This window comes from Clinocottus analis, unplaced genomic scaffold, assembly GCF_023055335.1.
Source record: "Clinocottus analis isolate CAN_PGR_092001 unplaced genomic scaffold, fCliAna1.0.p SCAF_9, whole genome shotgun sequence".
In the NCBI taxonomy this organism is placed as follows: Eukaryota; Metazoa; Chordata; class Actinopteri; order Perciformes; family Cottidae; genus Clinocottus; species Clinocottus analis.
The window spans coordinates 7486009-7505697 of record NW_027176251.1 but is presented as its reverse complement, the minus strand read 5'-3'; the positions used below and the strand labels follow the sequence as shown (position 1 = coordinate 7505697).

The window sequence follows — 19689 nt, the reverse complement described above, 5'->3', positions numbered from 1 at the left end:
TACAACATGACTTTTAATATATCGTACTAACATTTCCATGAGAATAAATGTAAAACTTTCCATTCGGCACATTCAGTCAGTGTAATTAGTTTGACAAAGCTTATCCAAACACGCCCAAGCTGTCCACTTTGATCACATAGCTCTAAAAAGTGATCACATTTCAACATTTTTTTACACATCATCTGTTCTCAGTTTAATTGTTCACATTTGAAATGACAAAGTGTAAAACAATGACGTTGAAAGAACTCACCCTGACATTAAATGAAATAATCACCGTGCATTATTTCAAACAGGTTACAAGCAAACACCTTAAAGCAATCTTGAAATGAAATACAACACATTAGTTTAATTATTTTCTTTTATTGCAGAAAGCCGTCAAGTCATCATTAGTACTAGGAATGAAATGAGGAATGCAGCAAATAGCCTGAAAACACCTCAATCTTTCACACTTCAGACAGTTTTAATATTTCCAACAAAATGTTTTTCCTATCGACACACCTAAAAGTCTGTTGTGCTCTTAATAGCATGGTAGGGAGTCTGCTTTGTATTGTACCAATGGTAGAAATGACTGCCGTGTGTTGTATTACACAGTAACACAGCACTGTGCTGCAGAGTTCCCTCAGTGAATACATGAATGAGGTACAACCAGAGCACACAATAATACAGCACTCAGGATTGCAGCAGGGCCGTCACACATAACGTGAGAGACAAGTCAAACGGCAAAAATGTCAAATGTATCGAGTTTCAAAAGAAAACGTGATGAAAACACGGCTTTGACGAACACGGAGAATTGTCTGCAGCATGTGTCTCAACGGCATTAAAAGATCTGACCTTGAAGTTGAGCCCTGTGCCAAAGTTATAGTGAATAGCGACACAGATGGAGTGTGTAATGTTATTTGTGATGAAGGGCAGATGAGAGCAAAGATACTAGTCCCTCTTTCTGTGTGGTGAAAGCGTATTCACTTTCATGCAGTCAGATGAGATGTATTTGACTTACATGTGCATGGTAAACATATAAGCACTTTCAAAACATGCTAATTAACACATTATATCTTGTTTATTAAAGAAATATAAAATCACACACTGAGGTTTTCCATGGGGTATGTACTGGACTGTTTCTTGGCATAAGATTGTAAATCTTAAAACCATGCGTAATCTTCACAATTTTTTGGTCCAGTTTGAACAAATAAGATCATAATGTGGTAGTTAGAGATCTTTAGAGGCCCTGGGAGGCGGGTTTTCTACCTTTGAACATCAATCTGTTTCCTCCTGTTTCCAGTCTTTGTGCTAAGCTAAGCTTAGTGGCATCAATCTTGTCATCTAACTCTGGGGAAGAAAGCAGATTACCCAAAAAGCCCAACTATTCCTGTCATTGATCGTTAAGCAGTCTCGGTTTGATTAAGTCCATGGTACTGCCATCAAGATATGATCTTGCTGAATGAATGTACCCAAAACCCTGTACTAAACATTGTAAATCTCCATCTGCATCTAAGGATAATATCTGTAGTAGTTAAAACACTACAAGTTAAGTTCCTGAAACAGCCTTGTTCAGCAATACAGGATTCAACAATCCTCCAGCTGACCGTGTTGAACCAAATAAAATATCACTCTCGAACACAGTATTATCCAAATCAAAACCAAGTTCAGATAAATAAACATCTAAGAGAGCTGCAATACTGATAACTGCAAAGATGTGTGGGTGTGTACAATGCTGGTTTCATTCATTACACGTTTATGAGCTAAAATGTCTCATGACCCATCCCCCAACTTTTAACCCAACTATGGTCTATAAAAGAAGATTTAGAGTCATGGTCCTAAATCTCCAGCTGCTCTGAGAGCCAAATAGCTAAACAAGTGAATGACATCATATTGACTGCATCTGATGTTTTCCATCATCCTTTCTTGAACTTTGGCATCTCAGCTGTTAAGTCACTTGTAAATAAAGAGATTGAAAACCAGTTGGTTGATTATTCCAGTGTGAGGGAAGTCACTTGGTTTGTTTGCTTCTGAGAGCTACATGCAAAAAAAATAAACCAAACCAAACCAATTCCTAGAAGCAACACTAAAGAAAAAGCTTCATGGATGAACAAGCAGAGCAGAGGCACGGCATGGATACATTAATAGGCTCTGAATATTATAGGAAGAGGGAAACATGGTGAATTCATTAGAATGTTAATGTACAGAGAAGGTAATGACATGAGGAGTGGAGATGCAAGAAAAATAAATGAGAAGAAATGCAGATTTAGGGACGGGGGGATGAATGATGTCTTCCTGCTCGTCATTCCTTCCGCTATCACTCGCACTCATTTTCACGAAGGACGTCATACATGTTGACAGTGAAACCAGACGGCTTATCTTCCTTCGGCCTTAGATATGCAAAGCCCTCGTCTTCATCATCTCCATCCTCATCATCGTCTGCGTCCCGGTCTCGCTCTTCCTCTGGCTCAGTGCTGGACTCTCCGTCATCATCATCATCGTCGTCCCGGTCTTCTGTTCCTTCTTCCTCTGTCGTCGTCCTCCCTTGCAGGGCGATGATCTCTGCCAAATCTGGGTGATTTTCCCAGTGCGCTGTAGGCCATATAAACCCCCCAAAAATTAATAAATTCCAGCTACCTGTTTTAACCTTTCAAATACATTTTAAGCAAAAAAGAAAAGTCATGGAAAAGCCTCTTTTACCCTTCAAGCAGCTGTAACCAGGTGGTCTTAGGCAGAGGCACAATCTGCCATCAATTGCCAACCGCAGGAGACTGTTAGCTGCCCGGTAAACATCGTTGCGAGCTGCTTTTGCCGTCTTGTAGCCTCGCCTCTCCGCCCATGCTAAAGAACGGAAAAACAGATGAAAGAGAGCGACATGACGGGTATTAGTGAATGTATTACTCAGTGTTTTAGTGTACTAGGGCAGTCATGAAGTGGCTGATTAACTGTGCACATACTGTATGATTCTTAAAGCTATACTTAAATCTAACAGACAGTGGCTGTTACTGAGAACAGACTTACCCTCACACACATCCCAGGCAGTCCAGTTGAGCCCTTCAGACTCCTCATTTCTCTGATGGGGCTTGATCTCCATTAAACGGGGATGTTTGAGTTTCAGCACAGAGAGGAAAGGGGTCCTTTCGCACAAATAACCAACTGAGCTGTACGGCTCCTGCAGCTGAGCAATGGGATAGATCCCTGCCAGAATCTAAGAAAATAAAACAAAGGTAATTTAAAAACATGTAAATAGACTAGAGGGAGAAAGAAAATGCCAAGAAGAAAAATCATTAAGAGAAGATTGCACTGTTTAAAACACATTTAAGTTTCTATTTAGCCTAAACATCTGCTCGCAAAAGTGAGGTTGTACCTGCAACTGTTTATTCACAAGGGAGGGGAAAATCAGTCCAGGGCAGTCACAGAGTTTGACCGTCGGGGTGAGGTAGTAGGTCTGGAAGTATTTGGTGTGGCCTGGGGTTCGGGACACGCTCACTACCTTCCGCGCCACTAGGCTGTTTAGAACAGATGACTTACCAACATTTGGAAAGCCTGCAGTGAAGAAAAAAAGTATGGGTGAAGGTTCAGTCTTTAATCTACAAATGATGTCGCTGTTTGCAGATGTGGTTTGCTAATGCAAACCACATCTGAAGTTGTCCAGCAGTTTGGAGAAAAAGGTGCTTAATGTTATGATGCAGTTATCTTCGTAAAGTAAAAGTCTGGAAAGATCTTGAATAAAATATCCCAATTGAGACATTTTAAAGAAACAATTTTTTATTACAAAATTTGGTTTTGGAATCATCTACAGGGTTCAATCGGATGCATACCTATGCAGCCCAGTGTGAGAACCCCATCTTTGTACATTTCCTGGGATGGGATGTCCATAGCCCTGTCAGTTTGATACTCCATCAGCACCGACTCGGCTCCTTCACCCAGCTGCTCCACATCCAGTCGCCCAGCAACAGCATCTCTCTTAATTTTTTGCTCCCAGCTGGATAGATCAACTTAAAAAACGAGAGGTAACACAAGTGTGAAAGAGGTAACACAAGTGTGAAAATGCAACGAGTCAAATTCACAGAGTGGACAACTAATACAATAAAACCTTAATAACTCCGGCATCTGATTATAAAGACAGACACCCACCTCTCCCTGCTGTGATGTCCCGACAGGCCTTCAGGATATCTATAGGACCTCCAGCGTGACTCCAGTCAGCCTTCTTTCTCATCCTCTTCTTCTGGAGCACTAGAAGCCAGCAGACAGACACGGTTATTCTAATCGCAACAAGAGCCACTTGGGTTATTCTGGTGATATCGCACTCAAATAAATTCACTGAGTGGCAGGTTTATTTCAGGTTTCCTTTCTGTAAATCACTCAGCCCTCTTCCCATCCCGCCTACTTTCTCCTCCATCTCCTCACCTGTGCTGTAGGGCTGTCCAGGGTGGGAGGTGAAGCTGACTATATGCAGGTGGGGGAACTGGGAGGTCAGGTAGTGTTTCCAGGCGATCACCAGTGGAGGAGGACACAGGTCGGCTTTGTTTAACACCAGGATCACGTTCTTCTGGAGTTCTCCTGTGATGTAGTGGTATAGGGTTGGAGGAAACTGCAGCACCTGGGTGAGTTAAATAAACACAAACACGTATTAAAATAGTAATGATGGTCTATTTGACAAATAAACAACTTGATCATAGATAGGAATAAGATGGGTTGTGCTGTTTTTAACGTTATATTAATACTGGAAACTCTTAATAGAGAAAGTGAATCCACTTCACATAAACTATATCTGGCTTGAAGTACAAGTATCAGATGGCATAATTTTCTCCTAAATTTTTCCTTTTCTTTGTTTTATTCGTTTCCAAAGATACTATCTTCAGTGATAAGTCTTTAAATGTCTTCATCTTGTCAATATTTTTTGTATTTTGTCTTGACAATTTTCAACATGCGTATTTGTCCTGTCAGTATTAAAATAAGGTCTGCTATGATGTGAAAAATTATTTTAAAAGACCAAATTAACAAACAAAGACAAATGAAAATGTGCGTGTCAACTAAATAAACTGATGAATAATTAAAAAAACGTATCCGATAGTCAGATGGACGTTGACAGTGTCTCCATCTAGTGGTCTGATCCATTCTGCAGGCGTCTGCTGACAAGGTAACCTACCGGGTGCCTTATGTCCACAATGATCAGAATGATATCTGACATCTCCAACACCCTCCATAGTTGCCTCCATGTCTAAAAGAATAAATGAAACAAAATTAGTGGGAAGTAAGATTAGGTTTAATATTGTAAATAAAAGAAAGTCAAATCTTGAATTCTTCTTTCCTGTTGTTATTTAATGTGGCCAATTTTTTAGGAAAGAATGGTAAATTAGGATTTTTTTTACTTTAAAAAGGACCAGTGTGTATGATTTATTGGCATCCAGTAGTGAGACTGTCATTTGCAACCAACTAAAATCTCTCTTTCCGAGTGTGTAGAGTACCTACGATTGACTTCATGTGACATAAAAACTTTACATAAGGCTCTTGCTACAGCCAGTGTTTTGATGGGGCTACTGTTGAAATGTGGAGGTAAAACCTGGCTCCTTATGTTGATATGAAGGACTTAATCAAAGATAACAAAAACACAAAACAATTCTCAGTTTCAGGTGATTTTATGCTAAGGGAAACATAGTTATGATAACAACTTTCCACATATTTCCCTTAAATCCTACACACTAGTCCTTTAAAATACTATTGATCATTGTGTTCAATTAAATGCTCTGTTTTAATGCTGTAGAAATGATATCCTCTCAAACAGGCTCATTTTAATCCTCCATTTAAAAGGCTGTCATCTGTAGATTACCAAGAGTCACTTATTATACCACGAGCTGCCATCATGTGCACACGCTTTGAAATTAAATGATCTGCGAGGTCTTTGATTTAGTAAAATAGTGTTACCATTTTCACAACCTGGGCAAAACTGAGCAATATCACAGCATATCAGGTATGATGGTACTTTGTTCCTAGTGGAAAATACCGTACAATACACAGGCACGTAGTACAATTCTTAAAGATCCTCACATGATCCAACTGTACCACAATTCAGGTCATGGTACATACTGGAATTATATGCTGGATAACAGCCGCAGTGACGAGTGACTAAGCAAGTCCGTTGGTTAATCATCGGTTTACAGGCAACTCTTAAATGAGCAGGAATACTTCATGCTGCTTTCTGTTGTTAAGGGGTTTAACAGGATTCATAAATAATAATTTTACACAGAAAAGGTTCTGTGGCAGCGTGCTAAACCTACCACTCTCCACTGAAGAAAACAATTACTACAGAGGGCAAAGAGGGTCAAATGCAAGCGACTAAACTAGAAAACGTAAATATATATAAACTAATGCTGGCTCGCCAGATAATTTTTAAGGTCTGACCTGTATTACTGGGTGATTTAACACAATAGAGTAAATGTGCACTTGCAAAATAAGTTGCGAGGACACATACTGGCAAATTCCACTGGGGCATTAAAAATTCACCAAATATCTTAATGTTTACCATTGTCTGAGTTAAGTGTTGCTTTACAAAACAAAACAAAGTTAAAACTAGTCAATTTAAAAATTAAGCTGGAGCAATAATCATGCATCTGATTTTCAAAACAAACTGAAAACAAATAAATAACAAAAATATGAATTTCTTGTCCAGCCCTGACATCGTTTGTAAAAAAGAAAAAAAAAAGAAAAAAAGAAATTTTCAAAACTGTATCCATTAAGTAATTTACCTCCAGATTGTGCTCAAAGTGGCTGAGAGTGCCAGTGGGGTTTTTGGTGTGTAGGTCGTCCAGGTATTCTCTGTACGACTTCTCCTCTTTCCTAAGCAGGTTCTCTCGTGTCATCTCATAACTCCAGGACGGTCGTTGTGGGAAACCAAGACCTGGCAGTGAATAATTAAGTTTAAGCGTGTCAAGCAGTGACCCACTCTATTAACCTACTCTGCTCATCTGTTCAACTTATTTTGAGACGGTCATGTGTGAAAGCATTAAAAAATAGGCAGACCTTTCTCTGAGGGGAAGATGTCATTGATGTTGATCTCATGTTCTTTTTCTGGGACTGGCCGCAGCACCTTCTCCCTGGCCATTTTCTTCCCCTTTTCCACGTCCTCTTTACTCTCTTTCTCAAAATGCAGTCGATACCTGGAGAGAAGAGGGGGGCGTCAGTAAGGCTTGCCTAGTATTGCTATATTTACAGATTGATGATTTAAATTATTTTCAGAATATGAATTATTTGATGATATAACCTTTGTAGATGTATCTACACACTGAAGAAACACATGTCTCCGTCGAAATTAGAGAACATTGGCAATACAAAGTATGATGTTTTCTACAGGCAAATTAGAGTACGAAAGAAAATTTAAAAAAAAATAAAGACACAGAAACACATTGAATTTATTTCTTATAATCCACATGATCTGATATATTGCTCCAATTAAGTATCATGGAATAGCCTCTTTATTATCAGTTCAATCATCCTACTGCTGCGCCAGGAAAAGCATTTTAGGTACCACTGACAGACACCTTATGCCCAATGTGCATGTATCTCAGCAAAATCTTTCACAATACCATTATTTAATAAAAGCAATGATAACAAAAACTCACCTGTTGGGGTCATATCTACCTTCTCTAGTGGAGGGCTGCTGATTTATTCTCCTGACATCAGTGGTCTCACTGTCGGAAGTGTCCGACTGCCTGTCTCCTCCTCGCTCCACACTGGCATTGCGGCTACTGGGCCCTGAACCCGTGTCACCTGGAAGTCGCAGGTAAATGTTAAGGGATAAAAGCTTATCAGAGGCAAACATCCAATACTAAGACCTACAATTCCCATTTACAATGGTATATTACAGATCACTTTATGCTTCTAAATAATCCTTATCCAGCAGGTGATGAAGTCCTCACAAGGCCAAATGCTGACAACTTACATGATGAGTGGCAAAATTACTTTATCATAGAAAATAAACAAATACACGTGTTTCAAATTGTTCCGACCATATCACTGGCTTTACAATAGCCTCCTGCACTAATGAAAATGAATATTGTATTTTAGGTTGATTGACCTACTTAAGCACATTAAAGAAGGATTTCATACTTAGTTATATGAAATTTTAGCTCTAAAAAAATTGGTGAGGAATTTGTGAGAAAACATCGTTTGACTGGCATTACTTGTTTGAGTGTTAACACTGAAAAAGACGGGCCTTGATTCGGAAATGAATAACTTTCTCACAAGTCATGGTTTGACTGAACTAACAAAGACCTACTGGCATTGTCAAAAGAGCCGGTATGATATAACACTGCGCTAGTCGTCATACAAACACATGTATTGGGAAATAAAACGATGTCCTGTGCTTGAAAATCTTCGAGCCAACGTGTGATGACTGTGAAGTGACGTTTAGATTTGTCTTTCTGGAGACAGCACACGACCCAATAGCCTCTTCTAATAGCACTACAACTCGCACAGTTAAGGGCTACAAAAAAAAACAAATGATGACGCAAGTTGTGACGCTTCTTTCCCAAAAGCCCAAGCATGTGCTGTTATTCTGTTGAACGTGACAGTCCAAAAGGCACGTTATGTCACATCGCATCCTATGAGACCTAACAGCGAACAGAATATAACACATACAAGGGTTTTATTGTCCAGACTGAACGAGTGGCCTGATGTTATAATAATGGACGCTGTGCTGCGGAACCACATTTAGCTGTGTAGCTAGAACCGTTAGCTCTCAGCTAAAGCTAGCATAGCAACGCTGATGGTAAAACGTGCTTAGCTACCTCTCTTTCTGTCCCGTTTGACTTGCAGCTGTTTCTTCTTCTGTTTGTTACTAAATGGCTTTTTCCTCGGCATAGTTATTCAGCGGGTGAATACGGCTACGTACTGCTGCGTATCGCTACCCGCAGCGTGTCACACAGCTTCGCTTCTTGACGTTGTTTACATGGATGAAGTTTCTCGACTCCTACACTTTTCAGTGACGCCAAATTCACTGCAGACCGCAGAGAATGGCGGACGAGACCATTTTTCGGTGTTCGCACACTGCCCCTGTTTTGATAGTTTTTACTTTATTTAGATTTAATTGAGAATTCATGTTATCTCGAATAAACTGATTTACTCAGAGGGCAATTATAAACATGTACTAAGAATATTCCGCCTTAACTGACATTAAACGCCCCTATTCTTTAATGGACCAGTCCACTTTTGTAAACACCTCATACATTTGCACATTCCAGTAGGGCAGAGATGCTTAAAACAATAAATATACCTGGATGCACAAAAGCATCATTGATTGAGACTTGTATGGATAATACAAGCAGCATGGTATTTGCCTCTTATTTTTACAGATGTTATACATCTCAAATATACTGTTAATACATCGTTTCTTGACAATTAAAAATACATTTGCATGAAATGAATGCTGAGCTGCAACAATTTGTCGATTAGTTTTTCAGACAATTACAACACATTTGGTCATTTGTTTATTTCTCTTAGCAAAATGGTAAAAATAAATAAATAAATACTTTTAAGCCTCTCAAATGTGGATATTGAACATTTAGGATTGGTCTGCAATCTAAAAGGTCAACTTGGGTTATGGTCATATATATACTTTCTAATGTTTTATAGACTAAATGATTGACTCAATTCAGAAAACAACAATATATTAGAAACATGAAGAAATGTGGCATTAAACTGAAACAGAAAATAACACCAATGAGAAACATATGAGAGGGTTTATTGTATTATAAGCCAAAAAGACAAATTTCAGATGTGTCAGTATGTCTATAAAGAAGTATTATAAACATTGTTATCGTGGAAGTATAATAGCAAGAGCACATTTGGATAACATTTCTTTTAGGACATACATACAAAGCAGTACAATAAGATTACATGAACCGTGAACTGGCTCATCACTTCCCCAAAGGTCAGGTGAAGGCCCGTGAATGGGTCTAAATAGGTTATATGGATTACCACATCCTTTAAACACACACTCATACATTATAAACTGGTAGTATATACAGTATATCTATATATACTTGATTGACATTTTTCTTTTCTTAAAAGGAATTACCTCTCTGTCCCTTTTAAGGTTAAAAAGAATTAATCGTGGACATATATTTTACAACATGGTAGCGCTGATAACACTGATGGAAAAACTGAAAGTCTCTGCATGAAAGTATAAAAAATTACCTTCACAGTCAACTATCAATTTCATCAACAGAGACCCTAAACAGCTATGGCCAACGCTGTATTTGTTGGAAAAAGCACAAGGAGATAAAACAATTAAGAGAAGCACTTTGAATCTCTTCCTATCATAAAACCATCACTGTGATGGACTGAAACATACTTTATTGCAGCCTATACATGCACGTTCTAATCAGACAGGACAGCTTAATAAAAAGGAAAACAAATCAAACAAGGCTGAAAAGGAGACAAACTGAAAAAAAAAGACAAAATATAGTCTTCGGTATACTGTGCCACCATATTGTTTGTCCCGTCTGCCTCAAACCACAGTTCAGGCACAGTCTTGTGTTCCTAAGTTCTTGTAACACCTTAGTATTGCTTTAGTTCTTTGACTCCCCATCCTTAACTTCTTGGATTTATTTTACCTTCCCCCACTCCCCAAATTTCCTTGTTTCGTTACCTCTAAGAGTTAAGGTGCTCCACTTGAATGGTGGATGCTGACACAGTGAGACAGAGGTCCTTGTGGGAAGTGATGTCAGCTACGCTGACAGGTTTGTACTGGATGTCACTAGCAGACACTGTCTTATACTGGTGCAGGTCAAATGGACAGGAGATGGTTTCTGTCTGGGCGTAGTTGCCCTGGCTCTGTCCCTGCTGGCCTACGCCCGCTCCTCCGTTCCCGGCACCCCCAGGTCGGCTTGAACCTCCATCTGCGCCGTCTAGCCGGCTCTGACCTGGGCCCTGGCTTTGGTTCTGCTGTGCTGCCTGTGCTGCTGATGCAGACAGCTGGTCTGGGTTGTGTTTCTCCATGTGTTTCACCAGATACGTTTCCTGAGATAAGGGGGGGATAGGTAGAGGGGAAACAGTGGACATGTAACTATATTACATAAAATAGCTGCCACGTGTTTGTTGCAAGTGAGGCGATACATAGTGTTTCATACAGCAATGCTCTTCAGCGATGGACATTTGTCTTACTGATGTATAAGTGCGGTTGCAGAGACCACATGAGTAGATCCTCGCGTGCTTGACTGTATGTGTGGTCATGTGCACCTCCAGGCTCGCTGCATCTATGTATCCTTTATTGCAGTTGGTGCATTTGTAGGGCTTGTCCTTGTTGTGTTGACGCCGGTGGGACTGTGAAATAAATGTTTGACAATGAAATAAAAACTGCTAAAGTATAGCGAAAGACTCAGTAATAAGCCAGACGTACATTGCATGATGAGTAAAATAAAATGATTTCACACCTGTAAATTTGAGAGTTGCGTGAAGGATTTTTCACAGCCTGGATGGATACACTTGTAGGGCCGATCTCCGGTGTGAATCCTGAATGGCAAACGCAAAAAACACATACATGAACATTTACTGTCATGGTAATCTAATCTGGCCGCAGAAAAACATGGAGGCAGAAGAGAAACCCAAGACCAGTGACTCACTTACCTATTGTGCTGCTGAAGATGACTGAGCTGTCTGAAGTGCTTTTGGCAGTAGGAGCAGGTGTAGGGTTTCACTCCGGTGTGGATGCGGACATGTTGGGCCAGGTAGCTGGAGTTGGCAAATGACTTGGTACAATGGGGACACTTATGAGGTTTGGACTCTGTGTGGTTCCTGGTGAAGGCAGACAGGAGGGTGAAAGAGAAAGGGGAACAGGATTGTAAAGGAAGATTGAGAAAAAAACAAACGTATGATGCTGTGCTTGACACATAAATAAAAGTGATTTCCTCAATACATCAAAACCTGTCAGGAAGGCCATGCCAGACAAGTAAAAAAGAGATTAGAATATTACAATATTTATAAACCATCAAGAAAGGCCAAAAAAGATTCAGTATAATTTTACACTTAACTTACACTTCAGTGTCAACTGTAATCACAGAATAACAAAGCAAAATAGGAAATAATTTGTCCTTTTTACATATATCCTTGTGCCCTGGAGGATTTTGATGTATAAACAAAGTGTAACAAAATATTATGTGTAATAATTATGATTTAAAGGTTTTACAAATGCATCCATTTATATTGGCATTCTTCCAGAAATGACATGTAAATTGATTTGATGACAGCCAAAAAGAACGAACAATAACAGATGACTACAAATTCAGCAGAGAGAAGGAAAGCAGAGCATGGCAGCAAGTCGTTTCTGTCGCACGCCCCAATTCAATGGAGGACAATGCAAGAAAAAAATATAATGGGAGGTATACCAAACAATAGCACAATGGGTTAGATGGGGAACCACAATGGAAGTAGTCTGCCTTTAAAGCTTCATTTCAACATGTTTTTCTAAATGTGCGCATTTCTGTTGAAGAAGCGCTGGCAGGGGAAATGACAGAACATGCAGACAAAAGAAAGAGTTGTGGGGAAAAGCAATGAAAGTGCAATCCATACAAGTATGGTGCACACACACACACACACACACACACACACACACACACACACACACACACACACACACACACACACACAAATAAAATAAATATTATCATTGTGTCAATTCATATAAAAGAGCTCCATGCATTTCAAATGGCCCTTCTGATATTGTATAAATTATGGAAAATCTTCTTATGGACAAAGCCCAAACTTTAAAAAAAAAAAAATAGCGAATTTGAATTTGAAGTTTTTGAAAAAGGTCACTTCTGGATGGAACTGGTAGCATGCGACCCAACATATACATGGCAGTGTAATATGCGTTTGCACACCACTCCAATCTCTTCCTCAAGAAGAAGAAGATGACAGGAGTCTGGGCTTCAAAATGGGAACTTGGCAGGACAAGTTAAGAGGACAGGGGAATATGGTACGTGGTCGGTAGCGGGGAGGAGGGGTCTGCAGTACCGTGTGTGCTGCTGTAAATGACTGAGCTGCCTGAAAGATTTCTGGCAGTAGGAGCAGGTGTAAGGCTTGGCCCCGCTGTGGATGCGGATGTGCTGAGCCAGGTAGCTGGAGTTGGCGAATGACTTGGCGCAGTGAGGACACTTGTGAGGTTTGGCCTCTGTGTGCGACTTGGAGTGGATCTGCATGTCAGACTTACTGAGGAAGGTCGCCGCACACATCCGGCACCTACAGGCGGAGAGACACAGAAATGGGAGGGCGGGATGGAAGAACAAGAAGGAAGAAGAGGGACACGAATACAGAAACATAGACACGAGAGAAGACGAAGGAAAATAAGGAGATGAAGGTGGAGACAGGGGAATGAAGCATTGACCCACAGAAATAAATAAGATTTGATAGAAAATGAAACTCACAATAAAAAGGAAAATGAATTATATAAGATAAATGAATGAAGACAGAAGGAGGGGAGGGAGTAAACACAAGGAAAGATGCCACGGGAGAAATCAGTGAAAACTGACAGGGAAAGGTACGTAGGTACTATAAAAAGTGAAAGAGCAGGACACAAGAGTGCTTGAGAGTTTACAACTCAAAGAGCATGCTATATAAAGACAAAGAGGAGAGTCGAGGGCAGGTAGTCCAATGTGTGCAGAGGTGGAGAGAGCGCCTATGAAGCACTGATGCATTTGTATCTCAAATACATTTAGAAAAGGAATCAACCATCGACTAGAAAGCAGGCATGTTCCGCTACAACATGCAGTGAAGTGTGTTCAGAAGAGGTGTGTGCGGCAGCGCCTAGTTTATCTATGAAAGCTGATCTCTATTTTGATTTTGACAGGACACAGAGAAACAGGTGTGTTTGCATTCCACAGCTAGAGCGGGGAGAAATGGGGAGGCACAGCAGGCGTTTGCTTTTGTATGCAGTACCTGTATGTCTTCGTGCTATCCTTCGGGCCGTGGTCTTCCTCTTCATTCGACAGATCATATGGGTCTCCAGTATGATGCTGCAAGGAGGCCAACTGTCAAAAACAATATTCAACGTTATTTGATCGTCTTTTTATTCTCCATTTTATTATTAGATTGCCGTTTCTACTTCTGTATTTTCTTACCTGGCCACCGGCTGTCAGATGAGCCAGTATTAGCGTTTCATTTCCTAGTCCACCCACAGCACCGACCCTGGACAGTGCCGTCTTCTTCTTTCTGCCGCGTTTGGAGGGCGCTGGCATCACGACCACATGGGGTCCTCCGTCCCCGTCTTTTCGGTCTACAACAGGATCACCAGCAGCCGGTTAATAGAAGGCAATACTCTCGAGCCCTTCCGTATATTAACCGTTGACTACGTGTACATCTGTGGTTATAGTGACACCGCATCAAGAATCTTAGAATGCCTTAAAAAGGTCTCATGTTTTTAACGGTGTTTTTGACATTTGAATGATTGTGGACATCATTGTGAAAAAAGTATGTTATTGTACTTTCAATTATTTGAAATGTTCATAAAAGATTTAAATTACAAAAAAGGTGAAACAAAGGTTACAGTGTCTTTAGCTGCTGCACTGCAATGCATTTCCAGTAATGTTACGAGAGGTATATAAATAAATACTGAGCATCTGATAAAAATGGAGGCGAGCTTAGACTGTGATGTGATACACACACCCCTTTGTTCAAAAAGTTGGAGCTTCATCAATAGATATACACTACCATTCAAAAGTTTGGGGTCACTTAGAAATGTCACTTTTTTTTTTAAAGAAAAGCATTGTTTTCTTCAGTGAAGATAACCTTAAATGAATCAGAAAAACACTTGATACATTGTTGTTGTGGTAAATGACTATTCTAGGTGGAAACGTCTGTTTTTTAAGGTGAATAGAGGCCCATTTCCAGCAAATATTACTCCAGTTTCCTAATGGTACATTGCGTTTGCGAATCGCCTCAAAAGACTAATGGATGAGTAGAAAACCCTTGAAAAACCTTGTGCAATGATGTTAGTGCAGCTGAAAACAGTTCTGCTGTTAAGAGAAGCTATAAAACAGTCATTCTTTTGAGCTAGTTGAGTACCTGGAGCATCACATTTGTGGGTTTGATTATACTCTCAAAATGGCCAGAAAAAAGAACTTTCATGTGAAACTCGCCAGACTACTCCTGTTCTTTGAAATGAAGGCTATTCCAGGTGATAAATTAAATAATAGTATTGCTTAAAATTGGTTGGTACTAGCTTAGGTAAGCACACTTCATATGTGTTTTACAGGAAGAATGTTGATTGGATTTTGATATTTAAAAATAAAGGAATGTATTTTTGTATAATTGTTTTGCATATTACACAAATAGGTTGAATAAATAGGTTCCCAATAGGACCGGGGATGTGATCTAACAGCGTTAAAAAGGCATTTTTCAATTAATCTCAATTTTAAATAAATAAAAAAAGCACATGAATTTCAATACTTTATAAACAATCTGTGACAGAACCTCCCGCATGTGGAAGATATTTTTTTATCGATTCCCTTAGGCGTAAAACCATAATTTTCTGGCACAGATAATAAATGAAATCATTAGCTGCTCATTTCTTGGTTTTATTGCTTTGTAACTACGGAGATCAGTCTTTGCTTTGAAGAGAAGTGCTCAATTGGGTTCATAACTCAGAGATATTATTAAGAGAAAACTGAATCAAATCTTCTCTTTATTTTCCGCTAACATAGCACAGTCAGTGAGAACGCTCACGAAAGCCAACAGGTCTGAGATCATGTTCCCAATCACTAAAACATTTAATATTGGAAGAATTTTATTTTAAAAAAATGTGGTGTGTCCTTCGTCTCGACTTCCAATACAATTAGTTTTTATTACTACTGATTGTTTTGGCCTCAAAAGGGTAGTCCAACATCAGTATTACATTACAAATATATGTACGCGCAAATCTTTAGTGTTGCAGGAATACTGTCTTTTTAGTTTACAATCTTATATGTAGTTGTGGCTGCACCCAATAAACATGTGATCATGTAATCTTACTTCATATTCCAACTATACATTGTAATATAAGTCTTAGTCACAAAAAATGTCATTTAGAGATTACATTTTGGATCCATAAGCAAGATATAGATCCCATGAGTGTGGTTTACCTGCAGAATGGAGCGCTGAAACAATCATGGTTGTTGCTTGATGACCAGAGACAAACGATTGAGAGCAGTTGGGAGAGACTAGTGTTCCCTGAGGAGTTGTGATGACCAGACCGGCTTCACAGAAAGGAAACAGAAAAGAAAATAGGCAATCATGACAAAAGGGGACTGCAGGCAGTACAACATTCAAGCATACACGTTGATCCGTGTGGGCAGTGTTCTTCCCATGATTACGGTCAATCCGAGACGTTCCCGGATTTCTCTTTAATTCCCTTGTATTCAGAAATATTACCGACCCGTTGTGTGGACCATATGCTAAACCTGGAAGTGTTCAGATGCTGCTACAAGAGTGAGACAGCACAGTGCTACTGATGCATTATGTGAGCGAAAAGCCTGAGGTTGTATTGTAAATGGAGACACGCAGGTGTTCGTGTACTCAAAGACGTCCTACTGGTAATGTGTGCTCTTGGCCCACAGTGCTGCTTGGAGGTAACTGGGATTTGTTCTTGCTTTCATTGACTAATAAATAGAAAGCTATTATTTTATGGTTTTCTAACTAAACTTAATCCATCCTAAACATTTGTTATTCTTCTGATTCTAGACTGTACTTTGATCATTAGATATTTATGTCTTGTATCATGGAATATACATGATTTGTCTCCAACAGAGAAAGATTCAGAGGCTTCTCCATGCAGCGACGGACTCACCTGCCGTCATGATGCCCGTGGACGGGACAGACAGCATGTTCTGCGCGCTGTGAGCAGGGTGGAGGTGGGCCACACTGCCGATCTGCCCTCCTCCATCTGTCTTTGTCCCAGGGGTGGGGATGGTGAGGAGAGCCGTTTGGTAGTGGGATGCAGGGGAAGAAGAGAAGGACGCATTCTTTTCCTGTTGCTCTTTCATTTTGTTCAGGAACATGGCATTCTCAATCTGCAAGAACAGAGATATGTCATCTGATTAACCAAAGTGAATTTCCTGAATCCTTTTCTTTTCGTCACAAAACACTCCTCAAAAAGGAGCTTCTTCTTCATGTCAATCCTGAGGAAACTACATATTCTTGATTTTTTTGTCCAGACTCACCTGTCCCGGTACAGTGGGGATGGGAGACCAGAAATACGATGAATTAAAATGAGAGTCTTCCATCATTTCTGCAACGACACAAATGTAACAACAATTAAATACAGTAACGACCCTATAAGTACTGCTACTGGTTACTTTGCAGTAAGAAATATGACAGTCTAACCAATGTGTCGGCAATAAAGTGTAATCTACTGGGGGCAGAACGAGCTCCTTCAGCTTCATGGTTGAAATATTGTGCATGCTGGCTCACGATCACCGTTTTCCTGCTATGACAAGTCAAATATCTTACCACACAAACTAATTGCCACACAGTGAAGCTGGGGGGGGTTAAGGGCCCTGTCGATGCAGGGCTCTTATTGCAGTGGCTCACTATGCTCGGTTGGTCATGCAGCCTCGCGAGTCCTGTAGGGTCCTAATGGCAGTACTCTAATAAAAAAACAACAACAAAAAACAGATAAACAAAGGAGATCGAGATCCTCTTTAGATCAATACAAGTGTCAAACGCACACATTTACATTACATTGTGAAATATTGTGCTACTGGAATGTTTATTACATCGATTGTCTGATATAATGTTCAACTTTCTCTACTGGGCTTCAACTGGGAGATGTGGATTGTTTTGGGCACCAAAATACATGAACTGACCTCGAGGCTATTTTCAGCAAATTCAACTTCTTAGCTCGAAGTTGGCTCAACAGACCCACATCCCGCGTGAGGAACTACGACAAACATACAGCTAACTTTTACCAAATGCCATCAAATCAGACATTGTTTACTATTAGCCGTAGCGCAACAGAAGGACTCCATTTCGGCTGCTTGCATCTTGTAGTTAATCAGGCCCGACGTGCTGATTAACATACAGTTAGCTCGCAGACAGCACACTGGGTCTGGAGTGCCCTCCTGCAGCTGCTTGGGGGAAAAAATAACAAGCAAAGCAGGAGAAAAAAAAAAAAAAAAAAAAAGCCAAAGGATAAAAAAAACTGAAGCGAAGGGAGAAAAAAACCAATAGACCATCCTCACAGACTTCCGGCTGTGGACGGGTGGAGAGGCGGCAGCAGAGTCATGCAAAATCTACCAAAAAATACGAGCGACTGCACGGAGAATACTGGCGTTTACCGGCAACGACGACTCGGTCTTCCTCCCGGAACTCCCGCAGCTCGGAACTATTTGGACTCGGTTTTCCTGAATCGGTCCAAATTCCAGCAACCTGGTGAAGTTTTTTTTTTTTTTTATCGCCTCTTCGTTTTTTTTTTTTTTTTTTTTTCGTAGATTTTTTTTCCCTCCGGTAAAGCAGCTGCCTCGTCGACAGCTTCACTTCCTCCGGATAAAGTCGTCAGACAAAAGGAGTATCTGTGTTGATGTCACTTCCTGTATCGTTAACTGAGTGGCAGTTTTTTTTTTTTTTTAAATAAAGTATCTACAATGTAACATGTACTCGGTCAGTTGTTTCGGCATCCTTACAGGGATTTCTCCACGGATTTTAAACGCATCCGTTCACGGTTGTTCGGGTCTACTTTCTGATATTTGAGTTCTGGGGGAAGCAGCCAGCAAGCTACGCTGCATTCACGTGCTGTCGGACGTCATAGTGTCAAAAGTGTCAGGGGCAAAGGACATTTTTTTATAGCCTACATCTTTCCGTCAAATATAATTTATAATTTTGCTGATTAATTCCTAACCTACATATTCCTCTTAACAAATTGCACAGCTAATACGCCTTCCCATCAGTTAAGTAAATTATACTCATTGATTTCTTTGGAGTAGATGACGTGCGCTCTGAAATGACTAATTTGATCAAGTTATCTACCATAATTCTGTAAATCCTTTTTATCCACACAACATTTCTGGATTACCTAAGAGCCAACACAGGCCTGTAGTCATAGGATTTTTTTGTTTGTTTTACATTTTAGGCCTTTGGGCCCTGAAGGTCTGGCGCCCCGGAGCAGTTGTCCCATACAGCCATGAGGGACCAGGGAGCATTAAGACAAAGCAAGCAAGACATGTTCAACCATTGTGGGTGATACTCTTGCCTTGATACGTGTGACTCAAGCTGCAACAATTACTCAATCGATTGAATAACAAAAATAACAAACATTAATTAACAGTAATCGATACAATAATGAATTCTGAAAAAATAATTTCATACATGTATCCAGTTACTCAAATGTGACAATTTGTTGCTTTCCCTCTTCATTAAAGTAAAAGGAATATATTTCCAAAGATCTCCAAATCTACCCAATAAAGTAGTATCAGATCATGTAATAGATTCAACTACATTCTACTGCACTATTTTTTTTAAAATAGCCAATCAAGTATCTATGCTGAATCTCATTATTCCTTGTCCATGGACAAATTAAATTAGTATGTGTATGGCCACATTTGTGTGTGCATGGCCACATGTTGTGATACTTTGTTGTCAAACATATGTACGTTTGTTTTATCTGATTAAACATTAAATTATGAATGCCTTTCCTATGATATATTTCCCCTATTTTTGCTGCTTAAGCTCCAAAATAAAACAACC

At 39.9% G+C, this 19689-nt stretch overlaps 2 protein-coding genes across 4 annotated transcripts; both read right to left on the bottom strand.

Moving 5' to 3' along the window:
• Window positions 1-340: 340 nt before the first annotated feature.
• On the bottom strand, window positions 341-8959 carry gnl1 (guanine nucleotide binding protein-like 1). Its single transcript, XM_068570622.1, has 12 exons — window positions 8766-8959; window positions 7599-7746; window positions 7000-7136; window positions 6726-6877; window positions 5129-5200; window positions 4387-4579; window positions 4114-4212; window positions 3798-3974; window positions 3344-3522; window positions 2998-3184; window positions 2677-2817; window positions 341-2568 (listed from the first exon to the last, which is right to left on the bottom strand). Exons 1-12 carry the CDS (start codon window positions 8836-8838, stop codon window positions 2294-2296), a joined length of 1833 nt encoding a protein of 610 aa, XP_068426723.1. The 5' UTR covers window positions 8839-8959; the 3' UTR covers window positions 341-2293.
• A 738-nt stretch (window positions 8960-9697) lies between these two features.
• znf384b (zinc finger protein 384 b) lies at window positions 9698-18495 on the bottom strand. 3 transcript variants are annotated; one of them, XM_068570628.1, is made up of 12 exons: window positions 18285-18495; window positions 17458-17594; window positions 17169-17236; window positions 16796-17018; window positions 16092-16205; window positions 14094-14248; window positions 13912-14003; window positions 12991-13215; window positions 11605-11772; window positions 11412-11490; window positions 11143-11301; window positions 9698-10998 (listed from the first exon to the last, which is right to left on the bottom strand). In XM_068570628.1, exons 3-12 carry the CDS (start codon window positions 17232-17234, stop codon window positions 10630-10632), a joined length of 1650 nt encoding a protein of 549 aa, XP_068426729.1. In that variant the 5' UTR covers window positions 17235-17236; window positions 17458-17594; window positions 18285-18495; the 3' UTR covers window positions 9698-10629. The 3 variants fall into 3 exon arrangements, with proteins under 3 accessions (XP_068426729.1, XP_068426730.1, XP_068426731.1); XM_068570629.1 differs by lacking the exon at window positions 18285-18495 and adding an exon at window positions 17814-17972; XM_068570630.1 differs by lacking the exon at window positions 12991-13215.
• Window positions 18496-19689: the final 1194 nt, after the last annotated feature.

Bases quoted from the DNA above. Each gene is read 5' to 3' on its own strand.
- gnl1 (XM_068570622.1), bottom strand. From the start codon at position 8,838: ATGCCGAGGAAAAAGCCATTTAGTAACAAACAGAAGAAGAAACAGCTG. The intron at 7,747-8,765 runs GTAGCTAAGCAC...TGCGACTTCCAG, and splicing joins CAAACGGGACAGAAAGAGAG to GTGACACGGGTTCAGGGCCC. The intron at 3,185-3,343 runs GTACAACCTCAC...TTATTTTCTTAG, and splicing joins TTGTGAATAAACAGTTGCAG to ATTCTGGCAGGGATCTATCC.
- znf384b (XM_068570628.1), bottom strand. From the start codon at position 17,234: ATGATGGAAGACTCTCATTTTAATTCATCGTATTTCTGGTCTCCCATC. The intron at 14,004-14,093 runs GTAAGAAAATAC...TGTTTTTGACAG, and splicing joins ATCTGACAGCCGGTGGCCAG to TTGGCCTCCTTGCAGCATCA. The intron at 13,216-13,911 runs GTACTGCATACA...CTCCGCCTGTAG, and splicing joins GATAGCACGAAGACATACAG to GTGCCGGATGTGTGCGGCGA.